Source organism: Microcebus murinus, chromosome 23 (assembly GCF_040939455.1).
Source record: "Microcebus murinus isolate Inina chromosome 23, M.murinus_Inina_mat1.0, whole genome shotgun sequence".
Classification (NCBI taxonomy): Eukaryota; Metazoa; Chordata; class Mammalia; order Primates; family Cheirogaleidae; genus Microcebus; species Microcebus murinus.
This window is the reverse complement of record NC_134126.1, coordinates 26,425,264-26,445,897: the sequence shown is the minus strand read 5'-3', so window position 1 is coordinate 26,445,897 and position 20,634 is coordinate 26,425,264. Positions and strand designations below refer to the sequence as shown.

At 51.1% G+C, this 20,634-nt stretch overlaps 1 protein-coding gene across 1 annotated transcript in view; it reads right to left on the bottom strand.

Moving 5' to 3' along the window:
- Positions 1-20,634, bottom strand: part of PLXNA2 (plexin A2) — a 208,407-nt gene that overhangs the window by 49,607 nt on the left and 138,166 nt on the right. Inside the window, exons 6-12 of the mRNA XM_012758763.3 lie at positions 19,759-19,882; positions 18,260-18,413; positions 17,552-17,648; positions 14,339-14,453; positions 6,017-6,217; positions 4,313-4,409; positions 1,210-1,400 (exon numbers count right to left, since the gene is read on the bottom strand). Coding sequence (XP_012614217.2) covers positions 1,210-1,400; positions 4,313-4,409; positions 6,017-6,217; positions 14,339-14,453; positions 17,552-17,648; positions 18,260-18,413; positions 19,759-19,882 — 979 coding nt within the window. The remainder of the gene's footprint in view (positions 1-1,209; positions 1,401-4,312; positions 4,410-6,016; positions 6,218-14,338; positions 14,454-17,551; positions 17,649-18,259; positions 18,414-19,758; positions 19,883-20,634) is intronic.

Below are 20,634 nucleotides of genomic sequence, written 5' to 3'. Positions count from 1 at the left end.
TTACAGTTAAATAAATGTGAGTTCAAATACTGGCTCTGTCACTTATCAGCTGTGTGAACTCGGGCAGGTCCCTCAATGTCTCTGAACTTCGTTTTCTTCCTCCGCACAGTGGAGGTGAGAAGACTTACTTCCCACCACTGTCGTGAGGATTAAACGTGACAGCGCTGAGCACGTTCAATAAATATTTGCATCCTCTGAAAATGACCCATCTGTAGGTTAACAGCACCCATTCATTTGATCTTGGGGCTTTCTTTTTTAAACTGAAGTTTCTACGTGATCCTAGGGATGCTCTGGAACTTTCCCAGTATTCGGTGACATAGGCGAGAACCGGAGTTGCTTTCTTTGGCTGGTACTAGAAGGGATAGTGCATCAGCTCAGAAGAGGAGCAGTCCCTTCCTGCTTTCTCAAACATGCAGAACACTGGGGTCCTTGCCTGGGCCTTTCCTCCTAGTCACCATCAGGAACGTGCAATTAGTTTCAAAGCACAAGTGACAGCCACTGCATAGGGACTGGTGAAAAGTGATGAGCACACAATGCAGCCACAGTGTAGTGCGCTACTCCTCGTCCCGGCCATTCGAAACCCAAGCGACTGCATTTTCACCCACATCATTCATTCATCTTCCTCTGAAATGTGCTATTTTGGAAACATCATTTTTTTCCCCCACAGGATAGTTAATTTCCTATTTCTTTCCATTAGAATGCATGAACAAATTGGGACAGAGACTAAATCCTGGGGAATGGCACAGTGGCTAACGTAGTGACCGCCTTTACTTTCCTTTTCTGTTTTCAACTTTGCAGCTCTGAGTTAGTTGCGGCTCCTGAAATCACATTTCTGCTGAGAAAAGCTAAACCTGCTTTCTGAAATGTTCACCCACCACGGAGCCAATTTCTCGTCCTTACCTGGCTCAGCCAGCTTGGCAGGGAGACCGGGGCTGGCCCTGCGCCTCCCTTGTCACGTGCACACGCACGCTGGCGTGCATGCACACTCACGCACAGGCATGAAGCTGCGCTTCCACACCCTCGTCCCTTATGCCTAGACAGGGGCCATCGAGACACACGCGAGGGGCTTCCTACACCCGCTGCATGACGTTCACCCCACACCAAGAGTTTATCCACATAAGCTTAACTCGCACTTACTTCTCTCCCACTGCCCTGGGGACAGCTCCTGGCTGGCTGTCCCCTGCTGCTCTGGGAAACTGAGGGACTCACCTCCGTGATTTGGGGGTTGGAGCACTTGACATTGTGGCTGGACCAGTCGAGCCAGGGGCTGGAGAGGCTGGAGCAGTGCTGGTGGAGGGTGCACCTGCGCTCGTCGCTGCACCAGCCGCACTCGAACTTCCGGTCGGCCTTGAGGCAGAGGCCGCAGCTCTCTCGCTGGGCCGCACACTTGTACAGGTGGACTGCAAAGAGAGGGCGTGGTCGGTCACAGAGGGGACTGGAGAGGGCCGCTCGCAACGTACCCTCTGTTTGCAGACACGGTAAGAACTGTCCCCAACACACAGATCACACCACCTATCATCCTCATCACTGCAAGAATGACAGATGCGGAATTCATAAATTGAGCCTCTTAGCTGTCACTTAAAGGCACTATAGAAAATAGTATTGTTTAAGAGTCTTGGTTGTAGACTGAATCAGATCAGTGCTCTAATTGTGGCTTCACTACTTCCTAGCAATGTGACAAAGTGTTTAACCTCCTTGAACCTCGCGTACTTAATCTCTAACATGGAGATAATCATTGTTTTTTTGTGAGGTTTGAGTAAGATGTTGTATATTAAGTGCTTAGCACAATGCCTGTAACATATCTGATGTTGTACACATGCTTATTATCTTTTCTTTGAACTCATGCTACATTCTTATGCTGCCATGTCTCTTACTGGCAAGCTCTCACACGTGGCCCTCATTGCAAGAGATAAGGGCTACTCCCCCCCTCCCCCCCCCCCCCCGCAGGTAAAAAGGAAGCTCCGAAGGAAACACGATGAGTCCCAGAGCCCCAACTGGAATCCTGAAACTCCAACTCGCTGCGCTGAGTTGGGGGGCCAGTAGGTCCTGAGAAGAGGGGCATGTTGCCTGGCACACTGGGAATCGCCCGGGTCCGGGAGAGGAGTCAGCCTGGGCTTAAAGAAAGGCCAGGTGGCTGGCAGTAGGAGAGTCACTGCTGATTAAAAAAAGAGGGTGACATAGTCTTGTTCACAGCCCCTGTAGATGGAGCATATGTCCCCAGAAAGGACAAACTGACTACCTAACAGGTCACATTTGGAGTCTGCAAACCCTTTATCTTTGCTTTTTGTCTCCCACTGACTTAAAAGCCCTGGTATAACTGGCCAGTCAATGGAACTGTGCTTTATGAGCCTGGGGCTTAGCTCCTTGCCTGCTGGGGTTTTGAACTTGAGAGTCCCAAGTAGGATTATCCAGAGGCAAAATACTCCGAAAGTCATTTTTCAGCTCTCTGGTCAAGCACATATAAGCTGTCAGGACCAGGCGGTGTGTCTTTGCCGGAGCTAAGGTGCACGGCCCGGGGGAGGGGATAATTTTTTAATTCTTCCATAGGTCCCCACCCTGTTCTTTTGCTCTGCCCTGCGGTCCCTTAGTCCCAGCTGCAGGGCTTAGACTTAAATATTCTCCCGCCTATGGCTTTTTAAGGGAGAGGGCAGGAAATGGAAATCTTAAAATGCTCGGGAAGACGTCGAGCATGTATAAATATATAGGACACGGTCCCCGGCCATGAGCTCATTTGCTCACGATGGCCCCGAGGTGGGGGACATCCTTGCCTCCGTTTCACAGATAAGGACCCCGGGATACACAGGGGAGCGACAATCAGTTGGAGTCCACACAGCTGTAGGCCAGGGAGCAGCAGTTGAACCCTGCTCTGCTGGACTCTAGAACCTGAGTCCTTAAACACCATCATCCTCTCTGCCCAGCACAACGAGCAGCCTCCAGTGACACTCAGGCTCTGGGGTGGTGGTGGGGACACACGTGTGAAGGTGACGCTGCCTGTGCTGTCTCCTGGAGCCTCTTGGGCGCCGCGAGAGTCACAAGCAGAGTTCCAATGCAACAGCTTGGAAGTGGCTGTTCTCTAAGCTCCAGGTGCACAGGCAACCTCTGGGCTCGAAGCCCAGATCCTCAGCAGGAAAAATGTCTCCTCTCTCTTAGCAGTGAGAAAATTTGGCCTGGGTATGAGGAGAAATAGGAGGAAAAAAAGAAAAAAATCTCCCGGGCTCAGTTTCTTTCTCCCGGTCTAAGTGGCATCGATTGTAATGGCAGCTTCGGGGGACAGGGAGCGGAGCCCCACGGACGCTGGGACACTTGCAGGCTCCACTGGGGCTTCCCGTCCCCGTTGGGTGGAAGCAGAGGCTTGTGACAACTCTCCCCGCTTGAACTTCGGTGAGACAGGTGGCTCGTGGTGCGGGGAGGGGATAGGGAGATGTGTTCTGGGGGGAAGAGAGTTCAAATCCCACAGTAGCCTGAGCAGCAGGTGCCCAGAGCCACGTGTGGGAATCGTGTGAGCTCTGCAATCAGACTATGCAACTGTCTAACCCATTTCTTAACCTCTCTGGGTCTCAGTTTCCTCATCTCTAAAATGACAATCATAATAGCACGTACCTCTCAGAGTGATAGTGATGATTAAGAAAAATGATCTTTAATAAATGACGCAGTGAGTGCCTGCCCACGGTGAGCGCCTACCACACTCTTGGAACCTCGGTACCTGCTGCATTTTGGGCGGGGCCTACCTGGCCCACAGGAGGAGCTCCACTCGGTGGGTTTACAGAATGAAGAATAAAGGGGCCCTCCTGGAGGAGCCCCTCCTTCTTCAGCCCGGCTCCCTTCCTGAGCCTCTTTGCTCCAGATGTGAGCTCGAGTCCGCGTGCCGGTCCTTCCCTCCCTCCCACCTCGGCACCAGGAGAGCAGCCTCAAAAACCTTCTTTGTGCAGGGACCGTGACCAGGGCCAAGGACAGGGGAACAAGAGCCTGGCTGGAAACAATATCTCCATTTCCAGGGAAACTGGCAGGACGTTCCCGCCTGCTGTTCTCCTAGGTCAGGTTCTGCAGACGCTTCAAAGCCTGCGGGAGCCGAGGAATAACGCGGACGATCCGGCAGCCGCCCGGCGGATGCTCCGGTTGCAATAAAACAGGGCTCCCAACAGGACTCCTTTGATGGCTCCAAATGTTGCTTTAGGATCCTCTGAAGAGTTCCGCTGACGGAGGGAGTGTTTTATTCATGGCCCAGCGGCTGGGCCGGCTCTGATCCCTCCAGCCCCGGTCTTTTCCCGGGGTCACGCAAAGATCAAACTTCTACCTGGAAGTAGCCGCTTACCTTTCAGGTCCTGCGGGTTGTCAATGATGAAATTGCCATTCCACACCACGGCGAAGTCCACGGCCAGGTTGCTGATGTCCATCCCGTCATACTGGTACTGCAGGGACAGGGGCGGAGGCGCACGGCTTTATGCGGTCCCTTGTCACGGGGGGTCAGGGTTACAAGGAACCCCGCGTGTGCTACTCAAATCACCCCTACGATGTCCTTTCCTGGACTGCCAGTCACTAATGCTAACAGGATCCCACCCCAAACCCCTGGCACTCAGCGCCTTGCACAATCGGATCCAACCTTCCCCTAGACTGCTCGCCTACAGAAATCTTTGAATTCACCTGTCTGCTTAAGCCCCAGTCTATGTGTTTGTTGAGCTCATATTGCATAAGGAAGGCAGCTCTAACCCCACTGTTAACCCACCCTTATTCCTCTGGTCCAGCTGAGAGCTGCCTTCCCCAGGTGACCTCTCTGCCAGCCCCCTGCCGGCCAACTTCCCTGCGCTTCGCGACTGTAACCAGCACTTCCCGGGAGCCGCCGCGTCTCCTTTCAGACGTGAGTCTGGTCTCTCTAGAAAGCCCGTGTGTTTCTGGAGGCAGAGCAGACGCCCGCTCCCTTGCCCAGTGATCCCAGGGCCTGGAGAGGAGCGGTGCTGAGTGACTGGCTGGCCTGGCCCTGCGGTGGCCCTCTCTCCCTCTCCTTCTGCACACGAGAGCCTTACTTCGGTCAACCGTCCACTAGGGACCCACAGATTTGTGGGCATAGGTCTGACCACGAAAGGCCTCAAGCTGTGTCCAAGAGTCAACTCTCTCTCTCTGCTGATCCTGCAGAAGACCTCTAAGCCCTTCCCACGGTTCAGAAACAGTCCCTCTGCGAAGGGGACCTCCGGGCATCTCCTGGTGGGGACTGCGCCCGCCCCGATGCTCACTCAGCTCTGGAGGGCATGTGCTCCTGCCCCCAGCCCTCCCCTGCCGCCTCCCTCCCTTTGTTGTCTTCCATACCTTTCTCATCCCGCCTTCCCCTTGCGCTTGGCGGCCTTCCACCGATTGCAAATTCTATCAAGCGCCAGTGACCTGGGAATCTGACAGCTCCCTGATAAGAGGCCCAGATTCTCTTTATCTCTCCCAGGCGAATTAGCTTCCCTCAACACCTTTGTCATGTCACCCCCTCCCCCCCATCTCCCAGCTGACCCCCCACGGTCAGAGACAGGGAGTTGGCAGATAAAAAGATCTTCTCTGGGTTGGTATTATAATTAAACACCTCGTGCTCTCTGTCTGCCATTCAGGATTGGTTTATTAACCCTTGCCGCTCCGGATCCACTGCTTCCTCCCTCCACCCACATTGTCACCTCGGCTGGTGTTACTTCCTCGTCTCTCCTCCAGCCCTCCTCCACCTTACTGGCCCTCCACCTTACTGGCTCTCCACCTTACTGGCCCTCCCAATGGGGACAGGGTGCTGGCTGGAGCTGACTCGCTCTGGCTGAAGTTTCACTGAAGGCAAAGAGGCACCCCTTGAACTTCAGAAGGGGCATAGAGAGCTCAGCGTCTGCCAGGGGGTCCCCCAAGATCTCCACCTCCTCTGGCACCATCCCCCTGCTCTGCTCTGGTGGAGCGGTCCAGGACGCTAGCACGCTCCTCTGTCCCTGGGGATGTGGGGTCGGCCTGTGAACCCGGAAGGTTCTGGAAGCTGGGGCAGGCCGGGCCCGAGTCCTCTTACCGAGCTGTTCTGGCACTGCACGCTGGAGCTGTTGAAGCGCAGGGCGGGCACCCGGTGCACGGCGCCCTGGATGCTGAGCACGCACTCGTAGCCTCGCTGGCCAGACTGCGGCTGCGGCAGGTTGCGAGCCTTGAGGGTGATCGGTTTCACCTCCCCAACTGGAATCAGGATCTCCTCCGTGGGCACCAGCTGGGGACAGTCCTTGGGGAACAAGCAGAGAGGCCCGTCTGTGCCCTGCTCACGCCGGCCCGGCCGACCCACCCGAGCCCGGGCAGGGATGCGGCCCCGACGCCAAGCTGGGCCCTGTTGCCCACAGGCGGGCCGCTCACCGGGGTCAGCACCTCCTTTAAGGGGCACGTTGAGTGGGAGGGAAAATAGAATCTCTCTCTTAGCTCCCGGGCTTTGATATTGTCCTCACATCCCCGAAGTTGTCCCGTCATCTGGTGTGTGTGTTACAATTCAGGAATTAATTCCCAAGCACTGGTGGTGGCAGGCTGTGGATTTTATCTCAGCCTGGATGAAAGAGCCTCATGCGTCCCTGTCCCCCACCTGGCAGCTCCACCTCTGGGTTTCATCTTGTTCCCAGCTGCAGCGGCTCTGCCCCCTGCTGACTGTCCGATGCCTGGAGCGACCGTTATCGGTGGCTTCAGCTTCCCAGCCCCAGCTGAGCTGTGCTTCCAGAACGTGGATCAAGCCCTCCCAGCAACACTCTGAACACTTGCACTGGCTTTTTATCTCACTTCATTACCAGGCCCTGCATGGATACCATGTTGCTTTGGAAAACAAAACCAAAAAAAAGAAAGTCTTGGTAGGGAGGGCCTGTGGGAAGGACCACCAGAGAGAGGGACAGCGAGGAGGAAAGATCCAGATTCCTGAGCTCTGTGCCTGGACGCTGCTTTTCCACCAGAGGTCAAAGTACCACACCTACACCTCCAGTCTCCTCTTTCTCCCTCTGCCCCAGGAAACATGAGCCCAGAGGCCTCTGGCAGTGAGGACGTACAACCCACATGGAATCGTTTCCTCTCTCCAGACTCCTCTTCCCCATTCTCTCCCTCTGGGCAGAGGTTCTTAGCGGGAATTTCTGGGAATGCCTTGGGGCTGATGTTGCCGTGAGGCCCACAGAGGTGCCACTGGCATTTGCTGCTGTGGGCCAGGGTTCCTGGACTTCCTGCAAGATGCAGGACAGTGGCCAACAACAAAAAACTGTCCTCCTAATGCCAAAGGCGATGCCTGTTAAGAAGCCTTGTGCAGCGCCGGCAATGCTGAGCGATAGCCCAGCTTCGGATGGGGAATGGGGAGAGCCGGCCGTCTGGTGTGGCTTTGGCTGGCGCCTCTCTTCCCCGGGCCCTAGTTGCATTGCAGGCCCCTCGGCATGTGGCCCCTGCCTACCTCCCTCTTAACCCTGTGGTTTTTGCATGTCATGTTCCAGCAAGACTGAACATACGGTTAGTTATGAGGTGCCACCTCCCTTACTGGATCTATCCCAGGTCCTTTGGACATGCTTTTCTCTCTGTCCGAAACGCCCACTCCTGCCTCCTAGCCTCTGTCTTCCCCACTGGCCCCTGCCCTGCCTCAGCCCCGTCCCGATCAGTCCTCAAACTCAGCCCAGCTTCTCCTTCTCTGGAAGGCCGTCCCTGACCCTGTCCCCACACTGGGTCAACGTAGGTTATGGATCTTCTCCCATGATCTCATGGGACCCAGAGGATTGCAATTTCTTGTTGACTTGCTGTCCCCACTGGGCTGTGAGCTTCTTGCAAATCAGCTGCAGCTTATTCACCTCCATAAACCCAGTCTTCAGCCCAGTGCCTGACATGTCGTAGACACTTGGTCACTCTTTGTGGGAAAGAAAGTGGAAAAGAAGAAAATAAAGCCACCCATGAAATAGACCTCAAAGTCTCTTTTTAGCTCCCACTTTGCAGATTCTTTACAGATGTGATAAAGTCCTGCCTTCTGGACTTCGAGGGACTTGAGAAGAGTTTGATTCTCAAACACTGGGGCTGGAAATGGTCCTGGGTTTTGGAGTCACATGAGTTCTAAAGCGGCATGTCCATTGCTATTAAGACATCCTGAGGATGTAGGAAGAGCTGGGTCCAGAAGAAATTCCCCAAAGAGACCTATGTAGAGGGTTTGGATGGACCTGCAGGGACACTGGTGTCACCCCTTGTCTGCTGGCCAGCTGCATGTGAGGCCTCTAGGCAGGCTGGGCTTCCTTGACAGAGAAGATCCCAAGGCAACCCCAGAACAGATGGGTCCCTGTCTAGGAGCCAGTCACTCAAGCTGCAAACTCATAAACTTGCTCTTTACTGCACTTTTACTTTCATCCCCTGCGGGCACTCTTGACAGAGTCTTTCATATATTTATAGCCAAGAAAAAAAATGAACACCACTTTAGGGAAGCCCAGGCATTCCACGGAAAAGGAGACACCACTTCCTATTAGTGGCTAAAAGAATCCCCTTCGAATCTATTAAGTTAGAATTTTAATTTAGGTTAGAAATTAGGCTGAGGTATAATGGTGTGTGTGTGTGTGTGTGTGACAGAGACAGAGAGAGAGAGAACAGATTTGCAGACTCCCAACCAGCTGATGAATTGTAAATGATGAACAGTTGTTTTTCATCTCTAATGAGCCTAGACAACAAATTTAAATTTCAGTAGCAAGGTCTTAAAGATGTGCTTTTGGAAGTATGATGTCTTAGATTAGTAAACAAGATTGTAGAATCCTTTTAACTTTGACAAAAAACTATGTGTGTGTGTGTGTGTGTGTGTATAAATATGTAACAACACGCACACATACACTTTCATCTTTTGTGCAGGGCTAAGCCCAGTCCAACTTGGAAGTCAGAGAATCATGAGTAGACTTTATGAATACTCTTGTGAGATTTTTAAAGGGATTCTAGAATTTTAGAAAAATTTCCCATGGTCTGCTGTTTCAGACCTTTTGGAACTAAATTTAAGGACAATGATTAGGGTCTTCCCAAATGCCTAAATAGGCTCCAAGATTGCCCCAGTAGAAAAAGGGCGTCCTGTGTTTTGCTTATTTGGCTGTTTCTCTGAGGTCCAACAGAAGAGAATTTTTTCCTTCTGTTTTCTAGGGTAAAGGAAAGAAACTGTTGGGGCCCAAGGTACATTTTCTTTATCTTGGGAAATGGGAAGATCCAGACCCTCTGGGTTGTGAGATGGCTCGGGTGAGTCTATTCTTGAGGGGCGGAGACGGCAGCGGTAAGGGCGAAAGACAGTTGCATGAGACTGGAAGCTCACGGAACTGCCAAGTTGTTGGAACGCCAGTACCTCTGGGGCTTGAGGACAGTAGTGGCCTCATCAGATACACGGAGGCCCCTTCCAACCTGTTTGCTTCTGTTGGCACACACATGCACACAAAGAGGCACATACATGTGCATACACACACACACACACACACACATAATTCTCTGTCATAAGAACAAGAAAGCAAATAATGATCAGATGCTTATTCTGCAGAATGTTGAGATTATTGTTATCATGTTTTTGTTTTTGTTTAGACATACAGTCTCCTTCTGTCACACAAGCTAGAGTGCAGTGGTGTCATCTCAGCTCACAGCAACCTCAAACTCCTGGGCTCAAGCAATCCTCCTGCCTCAGCCTTCTGAGTAGCTGGGACTAATAGGTGTGCGTCACCACGCCCAGCTAATTTGTCTATTTTTAGTAGAGCCGGGGTCTCACTCTTGCTCAGGCTGGTCTCGAACTCCTAATCTCAAGCAATCGTTCCGCCTCAGCCTCCCAGAGCGCTGGGATTACAGGGTGAGGCCACTGTGCCTGGCCTGTTGTTATCATTCTTATATACTGTGCCTCGCCACCTTCTGCATGACCTCTTGAGGTCGTCTGATCCTGGAGCCAGGATCACCTTCTCAGGAGCACCCTTAGCTTAAATCAAGATGAACAGATGTCCCGTTTGGGAATATCCCACAGTGGTAGGGCAGGTGGGGAAGAGGAAGCACAGTCACAGTGAGGACAGGGACCCTGGGGCAGGAGCCCTGTGAGTCTCGGGGCCCCCTTGCCCACCCTCTGCGGCTGTGCTCTGCCCGCTTTCTGTGCTGGGGACCCGTGAGCCCTCTGAAACGACTTCTCCCCTGTGGAAATGGCATTATCTTCACCCACTGGACTTCAAAGAGAGAGAGCAGCCAGCATCCTGGGAAGCTAATCGGATTTATTTGGTTCTATCTTTCCCCTGGGACAGGGCATAAAGAAGATATTTATGTATCTACATCTCACTAGGCCTGGTTTAGCCATGGAGGAAGATGAGCTTTAAAAGCTGAAAGCCATACACACTCCCGCGCACGCCTGCTTGCTAACACCTTGTCACAGCCTGATCCTGCCCAGGGAGGTAGAGATTTTGGGGGCCCCATCCGAGATCCGTCGTACGCTGAGCGCCAGAAAGGTCTGCCTTGTTACCTTACGAGACCTTGAGAAATTCAGTTTCTTCAACTACAAAACGGTGCCAGTAACACCTGACAACCCTAGATCGCAGGACAGAGGAATACGAAAGTACGTTTGAAGTGGGAATACGAAAGCTGTCCGGAAAGTATCCAGCCATGGTGGATGTAAGGAGAACATATTACATGGCTAGAGACTTCCTGGACAGCCCTTGTAAGCTGGATTAACCATTGTTAACGTCGCTGCATATTTCATGTGTGTGCACATGTGTGTGAGTGCGTGCGTGTGCGTGCGTGTGCGTGCGTGTGCGCGCACGTGCACGTAGGAACAGAAGACTCCAACTTATCCAAGGCCATCTTGGAACACTGGCTCTGAATCCTGATTTCTGTATTTATTTGACAATCATAGGAAAATTGTTTTAACTCATCTAAGCCTCAGTTTATTTTTTTATAATAGAATCCACTTCCTATATGGCGTGCTTAAGATTAAATGAGATTTATATATATGTATATATAAAACGCTGCATCTATAATAAGCACTCAATAAATGTTAACTACTAATACTTTCATTCTGAATGGCATCCACTCTAGCACAGCTGTTCCTCGTTGTCGAGCCTGAGCATGGGAATGGTTCCATCCTCCCTCCGGAAAAATGCGTGCAGATTTACCTCATACGCCGGCTGTTTTTGAACTCTGGAAATGGCACTACTGACCCATCTTCCGTGGGCAGTTTCTCCACCTGCAGGGACGGATTTGTGCTGGCCTGTCCATAGCCTGGACCCTCACGACCAGCAGTGAAGGGCCAGATTGAAGCCAGGCCAGCGGGTATTGCTGTGGGTATGGAAAGGCACAAGCTCGCGGGCCCTGCTTTTCTGTCGAAAGCAGACTGTACTCAGCCTTTTTGGATGCTTGAGTTCTCTGTAGCCTTGGGCCAAAAAAAAAAATGCTCCCCCAAATTTTTAGCATCTTGCTTACCACAGATGTCAAATATGAATTATGTGAAACTGCAGAGCTGTTGCGAGAATCAATGGAAATGCCAGGTGTCAGTGGTTCTCAATCTTTAGCTTCACCTGGGATGGGGCCCAAGAATTTGAATTTCTAATGTGTTACCAGGTGTCGCTGGAGCTGCTGGTCCCTGGCAGGCGCACTTTGAGAACTCCTGCCTCGAGTGAAAGACGTACAAATGTGTGATGCTTTAATATGGCTGCAGTAATCAATGGAGCTCATCAGTTATACATTGTTTCTAGGAAGTAGACAGACATAAAATTTTGATTCAAAGTTGGGAAAGGAGGCTTACTGGAAATCTGAAAGAGATATTCTAGGAACCCCAAAGAGACAGCTAGGCGATTTCCAGTCCCCCTAACAGCAAGCAGGCATCAGAAGGGACCCCTGATAGAGTCAAAGAAGCCTCATCCAAGGCATGGGGCGTCTTTGCTGTTCCTCAAATCTTAGGAACGGGGTTCCCTGAAAGCAGATCTCTGGACAGAAAAGAGCAGGGCCCTGGAGCGATTTGCTGGGAAGGGCCCCGTGGCTGTCTGTGGCTAAGCGCTAAGGCAGCATTTCAGGAAGCCGGTAGGAGGTGGCTGGTGGCCTCCCTGGGAATCTGCACCTTATTTCCTTTCCTGGCCGAAGCTGGGAGCTGGGTGGAGCGTGGGCTTCCTCTCCGTCCTCTCGAGAGCCAATCCCTGGGGCTGGTCCAGCCTGTTCCCATTCGGGGTGACAGGAGAGGAGGGGACACAACCCCAAGGCTCAGACATCTGAGCACAGAAAAGGAAACAAAAAGGAGGTGGGAAGTGTCCGGGTTCGCCCCCAGGGCTCTTTTGCTATTGATTTATCCCGAGTCGCAGGGAGGCACAGCTTCTCTGGGGCCAGCTGTCCGGAATGTTTGTGTCTCTCACCGCTGAGAGGGAGTTGAGTTTCAGTCACTTCTGGAAGGGCGTGAGGGAGGCTGGGCCTGTTTCCAATTAGCCCTCTGGGGCGCAGGGCTCCGGGCCTCCACGCACACCCGGGCAGAGTTTATTTGTCTTGCTCCGGGTAACACTCTGCCTGCCCTTGCTCCAGCTGCAGGTCGCCTTCGGGCCTGGCTGTGGTTTCTCTTTGCCCAAGGGGGTGTCCTCCCAGAAAACGGAGCGGCTGTCTTGTGTGTCCAGGTTTGCACTTCAGCCTCCGTGTTCTGGGGGCCTCTTCCATCACGTTGTCAGGAAGCTCAGAAGTGGCTCCTGTGAAGGCAGTGTCTGGGACTGTATGTCCCAGTCTTCACTGCCCGGCCTTCACCCCTGGCCAGGCCTCCCGAGGAGGCCCTGCTCTTCCCCGCTGGCCTGCCACCCTTAGCCGTGCTTCCATTGGCTCCCGAACTATGGCAACCACCCCATCCCACCTGCAGCTCTTGGGCCCTTTCCTCCCAGCGACGAGACTGGCCGGAAAGAATTCCAGGGCTGGAATTAATTTCCGGTGTCCACTAAGACCAGCGTAGTGCTTCCAGGCCAGCTGCACTGAAGTATTCGCACTGGCTAGAGGGAAATCCTTCTTCTGGAAGGTCCCCAGGGCACGAGATGCCTGGTTCCATCATGCTCACGCACCTGTGGAAGTGTCTGTCTTTCCTGCCACCTGTGGGGACCATCGATGTTTCTCCCTTTTCAGACAGGCAAATCCCATTTTTCTGACTGACCATAATGCGTGTTGCTTCAGAAACTCAGAAGAGTTCAAGGCCGTAGGTATGTGTTCGGAAAACCTTTCAAGGTCTATTTTCTTAAGCTTAGACACAGAAGCAACAAGCACAGATACCAAGATTAGGAGACACAAGAAACACAATTTCTTGAAATCTTAGAAAAGTAGAAACAAGTCCCATCAATGGCATGTGGGTAGAGAGGTCATTGGTTCATCCGTTCTTTCAGGCATGCAGTCTACAAACATTCACTGAGTCTCTAAAGATATGATACAGTCCTTGCCTTCAGGGAGCTGACAGCCTAGTGCAAGAGGAAGATGTGTATAGAAAGACTATAGCAGTATGTGAATATGCTACATTGTCACTTATTAACATTTGTGGATTTTCTAAAAGGTGGAACAAGAGGGAATTGTGCATATACACACACTTGCATTTTTATGAATACATAGGGTCTCTACAGTTGTTCAAACACAACTGGCCAACCTGGGGCACGAAGAGCATTAGACACAAGCATGGGAAACTCACCACGCAGGCTTTACCGTCCTGAGACATGCCATGAATGTGTAAGACAGTCAACATCAGTGAATAATCACTGAATGGAATATTCATTGGAAAGATAAGCAATTTGATATTTCACTGTGCAGATAACAAAGGTGGGTCCGGCTTTTGGGAGGGAGCTTCAACTGTGTAATAAAATAAGACTTTTAGTAATGCCTGGTTCTTTTTCCTAGCTGAATTTCTCTCTCTTGCTACAAGGCCACCCTCCCAGTCCTACATCAGAGGCAAAGAATCATTGAATTTTAGAGTTGGAAGAGAAGTTGGCATGAAAGAATGGTTGAGAGTGAATGTTTTATTGAACTAGACTGTGTCTGCAGCTAAGCAAAGGGCCAGACTCAAAGAACAAATGGCATTCACTGTACTCTTCTAGACCAGGGAGTCTGTTTGGTTGGATATGTTTCCTCTAAGCTTTCAGTCTCAACCCCCAGTTACCTTTAAGCTTTTTTTTTTTTTTTTTTGAATGGATACAGTCTTAGGAGTCTAGTAGATATAGCCCCTGCCTCTGGGTTCATTTGCTGCCAGTTTTTGTGAGCTTTATAATAACAGGTCTTTCTAACATGTAGAATCTCTGATAAGAGCACCAAGAAGGGCCAGGGCAAGGAGACGGCCAAGCCACTGGACTGACCATCTAAAAAGTGAGGGGCCACTCAGATTCACTGGGGACGTGGCCATGCCAAGGCGGACCCTTCTTACCTCTGAAATATTAATCCGGCCCTCCTGGAAGGAGCAGGTGGTGGGATCATGAGTGCAGAGGTTACGGTACTTGCACCAATGGCAGCGGAAGGCGCTGTTGACACAGGACAGGCACCTGCAAAGACAGAGAAAGTAAGAGGCAAAGGGAAGGGAGAGGAGAGGGAAGGTAAGGGCAGGTCAGGCAGCCATGCGTCATGATGGAAATCTTTAATTCTGTCTCACTCTCAGGACAGCTGACTGGTGGGCCATTCTCTAGCACTGAGTATTGTGGAGTCTCCATCCAAGGTGTTCACAGGACCATAAAATTGAAAAGACATTGAGACCCAAGTGGGACTGACGTCACTTACAAAGCAGTGGTGTGCTGCAGCTGGCCTGTACTGGCTCATGAGAGCTGATCATATTGTCAGAAATTTTGCAAGGTAGACCTCAGGTTGGTAGCTTAAAATTGGCAATGGTAGGAATATTTACACCACAGAAATGGGCAATGCTGCAAAGTAGGTTTTTCCCCAATTGTTGGTAGTTAAACATTTACCAACATACAATTGCATATAAGATAGAGCAGCGGACAGAGCACATAGCTAGAAATTGGGTAGATCCGATTCCAGAGTTGCCTCTGCGCTGCCCTGGGGTCACCTTGAGTAAGTCACTTAACCCTCTGAATTGAAGGTTCTGCATCTGTCCTGTAATAAAATATTCCTGTCTATGCTTCAGGGCTGGTTGGTGTCAAATGAGATAATGCACAGAAAATGGTTTCGAAAAGTACAATGCTAAATGTGAGTATTATTTTCAAGTGCTTAAATTACCTGTTATTTCAACCTCTTAAGTAACATGTGAGTGTTAACAGTTGGTTCATATCACCTGTGTTATTGAACTTGGGGGAGTTAACAGTATTAAATGATAGCTTTGTCCCACTCCTCAAGTTGTCTAGGCATGGAACAAAAGAATATGTGTGCGGCACATGCCTTTCTAACCAGGGTGAGTACTTCTTTCCTTCCAATTTTGCCAGCGGGCTGTGTATATTATTTTGGCTGTCTGTGCCTGGTCAGACCATTATAATGGAAATAGCTCTTGTGGATGGGGTTGGTCTTCCTCCTCCTTGCCAGCTTCCCTTCTCTGGTCTTTCCCTAGACCAACCTGGAATGGACAGGCCAGGTTTGCAGTCTGGCGCCACCTGGTGGGGTCCTGATTACATTTGGGCATCTGGGGATCCAGCCAGGGTCAGGTGTGCTGACCCACCTATACTTCCTCTTCCCATGCACATCATTTTATCCCCATCTGCATACGCCCAAAGTTAGTTTCTAAGCTTAGGCCAACGCTATTTCATGGACTCTCAAATCAACTGGTTCTTGCTACCACCTTACAATTCAGTAAGTAAATAACGAGAATGGACGAAGGACCAAAGGATAATGGCACTGGGGCTCTAGCCAGACCTGGCTCTTCTCCTGACTAATTAGGGCCTTATCCTCTGCGGGCCTCAGTGTATACAGGGGTCTCAACTCGATTCTGTGACTTTTCACTGTGAATGTCGGGAGTAGAGGAGGGTAAGATAGATAGATAGTGATTGGGGATAAAATGGAATCTCTGCTGTCAAGGAGACCTGCTTTTTTTCTGTTCAGACTTGCTGCCTGTGACAGCATCTCTGTTGCCATAGCACTGGATCTTCGAAAGTGGTGACATCACACGGGGTTGCCATGGGGATGAGGGTGCTCTCACTAACAATGGATTCCATCATTGCCATGTTGGAGTTTGAGAAGGAGGGGAGAAGTTCTCTCTCCAAGAAGATTGCATGTCCCAAAGCAGGGTTGGCTGGCATTGGATTACAGTGGTTAGCAGGCAATTTTGTCCATTTCAGCTTCAGCAGCTTTCTGCTTTGCTTTGGTTCCTGCCAGACCATTTTTACCATTTGTTCTGTCTTTCCCAGCACATCTATTGATTTGCCCCAGTGGGGCTCAGACATGTCTCCTTCCTTAGCTACTATATATAGAGACCCTGCAACTCCAGAAGATTATTCTAATCATGAAAATCAAGATCAGAAAAGGGGAGGCTGAGGAGGAGTCGCTCATATGTCTATTTTAATGGCCAGAGATTGCCTTAGGGCATAGCTGCAAACTGACCCTCTCACCACCTTGATTGCTGAGCCCATTGTGACCCTAGCTTGGACCCTACAGATCTGGTGCCCTTGGAGTTCTGCCTATGATATTGATCTCAAGTGGCTGCTGTCCTGGGCAATGGGAAGGGATGTCCTCAATTACTGCCCCGTCTGGGAGCTGCTGTTTGGCCTCTCCCCTTGCGGAATGTCCAGGGTCATTGGTCCTAAGACCTTTATGTGGCTCTCTTATAGAGACTTGTGTTTCCCTCTTTGTAAACCAAATGGTGCATGAGTTCCCAGCTTCTGTGGACCGGTCACGGTTTATCTTCCAAAGAGGATCAGCAGAAACTAAGTAGGGGTCTCTCTCCTCCCTTCCTGACCCTGCTTTTTCCTTGTGAAATGCTCCCAGCTTCCTGCACAGTTGTGGGATCTCCTAGCTTGGGGGTGCCAGTTGGCAGGCACTCAGCTGTTGGAGATGACTGGTGAGGCCAGCTGAGCTGAACTCAAGCTCGTCTGGTGGCTGGTGGTTTGGTCTGTCTGGTTTCCTTTCCTCTTTCAAAAGTTGAAAGATGGATTTGGAAAATGGTAGAGTTAAAGCCTCCACCTTCCCTGCACAGCCCAGTCCTTTTACCGTATGCTGAGGGGTGCTTTCCCCACCTCTGCCCCTCCTCTGTGGATAGCTGTGCACATAACTAGCTGACTCTCTGTCTTGGAGTTCCTTTTCCATTTGCTTATGGGATGACATGTCCAAATTCCACTCACTGCCCATCTCTACCTTCAAAGACATCGCCAACTGGTCTAAATTGGAGAGCTTTTCTTGTGATTCCTGGGCCATGACCCTCTTTTTACTGCCTTGGCTTAAGAGCTGGGGATAGGGGGTATTGGGGTGGGGGCCAAGGAAGACTGAATGAGATCAGAGGCTACAGAGAGTGAATGCTGCTCGGTTTAATATAGCGACATTTATGCACAGTGTACTCTGTCCAAATAATGTGGCAGGCCCCATAGGGAGACTATGAGGCGACTACAACATGATTCCTGTCCCAAAGAAGCTTAGAGTTGAGGGGGAGAGAAACCCCACACCCACGTCCAGACCCAGAGCAACACTTTTTGCAGTCAGTGCTTACAGTTGGTGGGCGCTGCAGTTGTAGAACTTGAACTCGGTGCTAACAAATATCTTCCCTGTCTCCTTGGACCTCAGCTGCAGCTCTAGGCCAAACCAGTCTGGAAAAGAAAAGATTGGAGTGACAACCTGGGGACCCACTGGACAGCCTGAAGGTAAAGGGTAAGTCACAAAGCCACCTTAGGGCTTTCTTGGGGGCACAGATGGCAGGTAGAACCTGCCCAAATCTCCTCTTCTCCTCCCAAGAAAGTCCCTTTGGGTGAATACCAGACCCAGACATTCCCTGGCCATAGCAGGGAAGGAACACATTCTATGGAACGGCCTGCCTTGGTCAGGCCTGTTCGGTTACTGAAAGAATTTCAGAAATCTTAGGCCAGTGCCCCCAGTTATGTGGCAAGGAGACAATGAAAACCACCAATGGAAGCCATCCCATTCCTGGAAGTGGAGTGGAGTGACAACCTGGGGCAGACTGGAAAGACTCTTTGCATACTCTGCAGCCTTAACCCAAATGGACGCAAGGGTTGTCCTTCTTTCTGAAATTCGCTTTGGGGCATGGCAGTTTGCTTTCAAACTCAAACAGGCCAAATAAGCCAATACGAGTGTCTGCATAAGAAGAGCTGGCCAGGCAACTTCTGTGCCTGCCACTTGTGCCTCCACCTCACCCCGGAAGAGCAGCCCCGAGCATGTGACCCTCATGACGCACACTTCTTACCTTGGTCCAGAGGGACGACAGGGACATCCTTGGGCCCAGGTGAGATGCAGATGACCTGGCTCCCAGACACCTGCCCCTCCACCTCCGTCAGGTTCCCAAAGGCACAGGAGATGCCCGCAGACAGGTCAGGGGCGTCACTCACAACCAGGCTGAGCTGTGGGGAGGAGCAAAGAGGCTCAGGAGCAAAGCAAAGAAGACGTAGGACGCGCTCAGGAGACGGGGTGCTCCCGGCCGTGGCCCACTGCACCTGCTCACTGATTTCCCAACCTCATCCATGAGAGAAGGGTGTCAGTCCAACTTCTGAGCTCAAGCGATCCTCCAGCCTCGGCCTCCCAGTGCTCGAGGATTACAGGCAAGAGCCACGGCACCCAGCCAACACTCCTTTTAATGGCAAAAATATCACAGACTCTCAGAAGAATCTGATGATTGAGAAAACATTTAATGACAAAAAGCTGCTCTCAATCCAGTGAGCTTTTAAACGAGTTTGTACTCAGTTACTGCAATGCAACATCTAAGCAGTGTTTGAATAGATACAGCTCGAGACCGGCTCGCTCTCGCCACGAGGAGCGCCCACAGGGTTCGGGGTGATGACACCCCCACAGCCTCCACGTTGGGGACCATGACAGAGGGAGGCTCCCCTGTGTCTTCCCACCTGCACCTGGTGGCATTTATCTGCAGTGGGTTTCTCAGTCACAATGGGTATTGCCTGGCCTTCCCACATGCTTGTTTGCTGCTGAGTCTCTGTCCCACTTTAGTTTCCATGGAACTAAGAGACTTAGGTACAAACTCCCCTGTTTATTCCCCCAGCTCTGTTGGAGCTAAAACCTCCTGGTGGGGATGAATGAAACGAAATTTTGGAAGGTTCATTAACTAATTAACATTCGTGAATGCTCATAAAACCTTCAGAATGAAATAACAGTGCAGGGCCCGAGGAGCACATGGAATATTTGGGGTTGTACCTTGACTAGTAGTTAAGGGCTATTTTATTCTGTTTTATATTCTCTTTAAGCACATACTGACTTTGAATTCAGTCTCAGTCTCTCCCTGTTTTAGGCTCTTTCTCTCCTACACACACACACATGCACACACACACATGCACACACACATGCACACACACACATGCACACACACGCACACACAGGCACCTTGCAGATAGATTTCTGTGAGAATGTAGCAAGTGGAGGATTATAAATGCAGCAGATACTAAAAAATGCGTTGTTATTTGGTATCGGATTGCATTACGCAGTAGATGTTTGTTCCCAAATGCAAAAATCTAGATTTACAAAACAGATCAACGGGTAACGAATTTGCAGGGAGTCCGGAGAACGTCTGTGCCCTTTGCAACAGGAGTTAGCACCGGTTTGCTAAAAACGTAACGTTTCCTTGGCTCTTCACAGCCTGGCCCAGTCACAGGTACTCGTGCGGGCGTTCAAGGAGCACCCCACGCTGGTGCACGCTCCTCGCTCCCTCTCCCTGTCCCCCGGGGGCGAGTCACTCACCAGCCGGCTGTGCTCGGACACGGAGATGCTGCTGGGGCGCACAGTGAGGCTCATGCACTGGCTTATGCTGGCAGCAAATCGATTCGGTTCCCAGGCCCGCTGGCACTTGTCCCTGCGGGAGCACCTGCCACAAACACAGATTCGCAAGAGGTCAGGCCTCTGGGCCCCATCTGTTTGGCTCCACTGTCCCCTGGGCGGGAAGGGGGGCAGCGGCCCCGAGGCCTGGGGCTCTCCTTCCCCTGATGACTTTCACTGTGCTCCAGAGGGCTCTGGGGACTCCCAGATGGTCTCCAGAGCAGCTAAAGACAGACTAAGAGGAAGGAGGATTAATCCCCAACATGAGAGATGCGGTGTAGACATAAAGGATAACTGCTCACAGCGCTGTGGGTCTCGGGGACGAGCAGGTGACGGAAGTCAGGGGCCCAGCACTAGGCTGAGCACGTGAATCCTGTAGTCAGGGTCCCCGGGCTCTAACCCCAGGCCTGTCACCTACTTGGGCAAGTGACTTAATCTCTCTCTGCCTCAGTTTCCTCTACTGTAAGAAGAGAACGAGGATGATGATAACACCTACTTCATGGGGTTGGTGTAAGGACCGAAGGTGTCACTGCTTAGAAAATGGCCTGGCACGCAGGAGGTGCTGTGTCAGCGTTAGCCCCAATAATACTAATATTAATGATGATGATGACAATGATTAATATTATTGTTGTCCCTCTAGAGGAATTTTAAAAGTAGGAAAGGGTCTTATTTTTGGGGACAGTGTGCCTAGGATCTTGGGGGTGGATTAATGGCTCTTTGAAGGCAGTGGCCATGTTTTATTCATTGGGATATTCTACCTGTCACATGGTGTCTTTTAAATAAACGTCTATGTCATGAAAT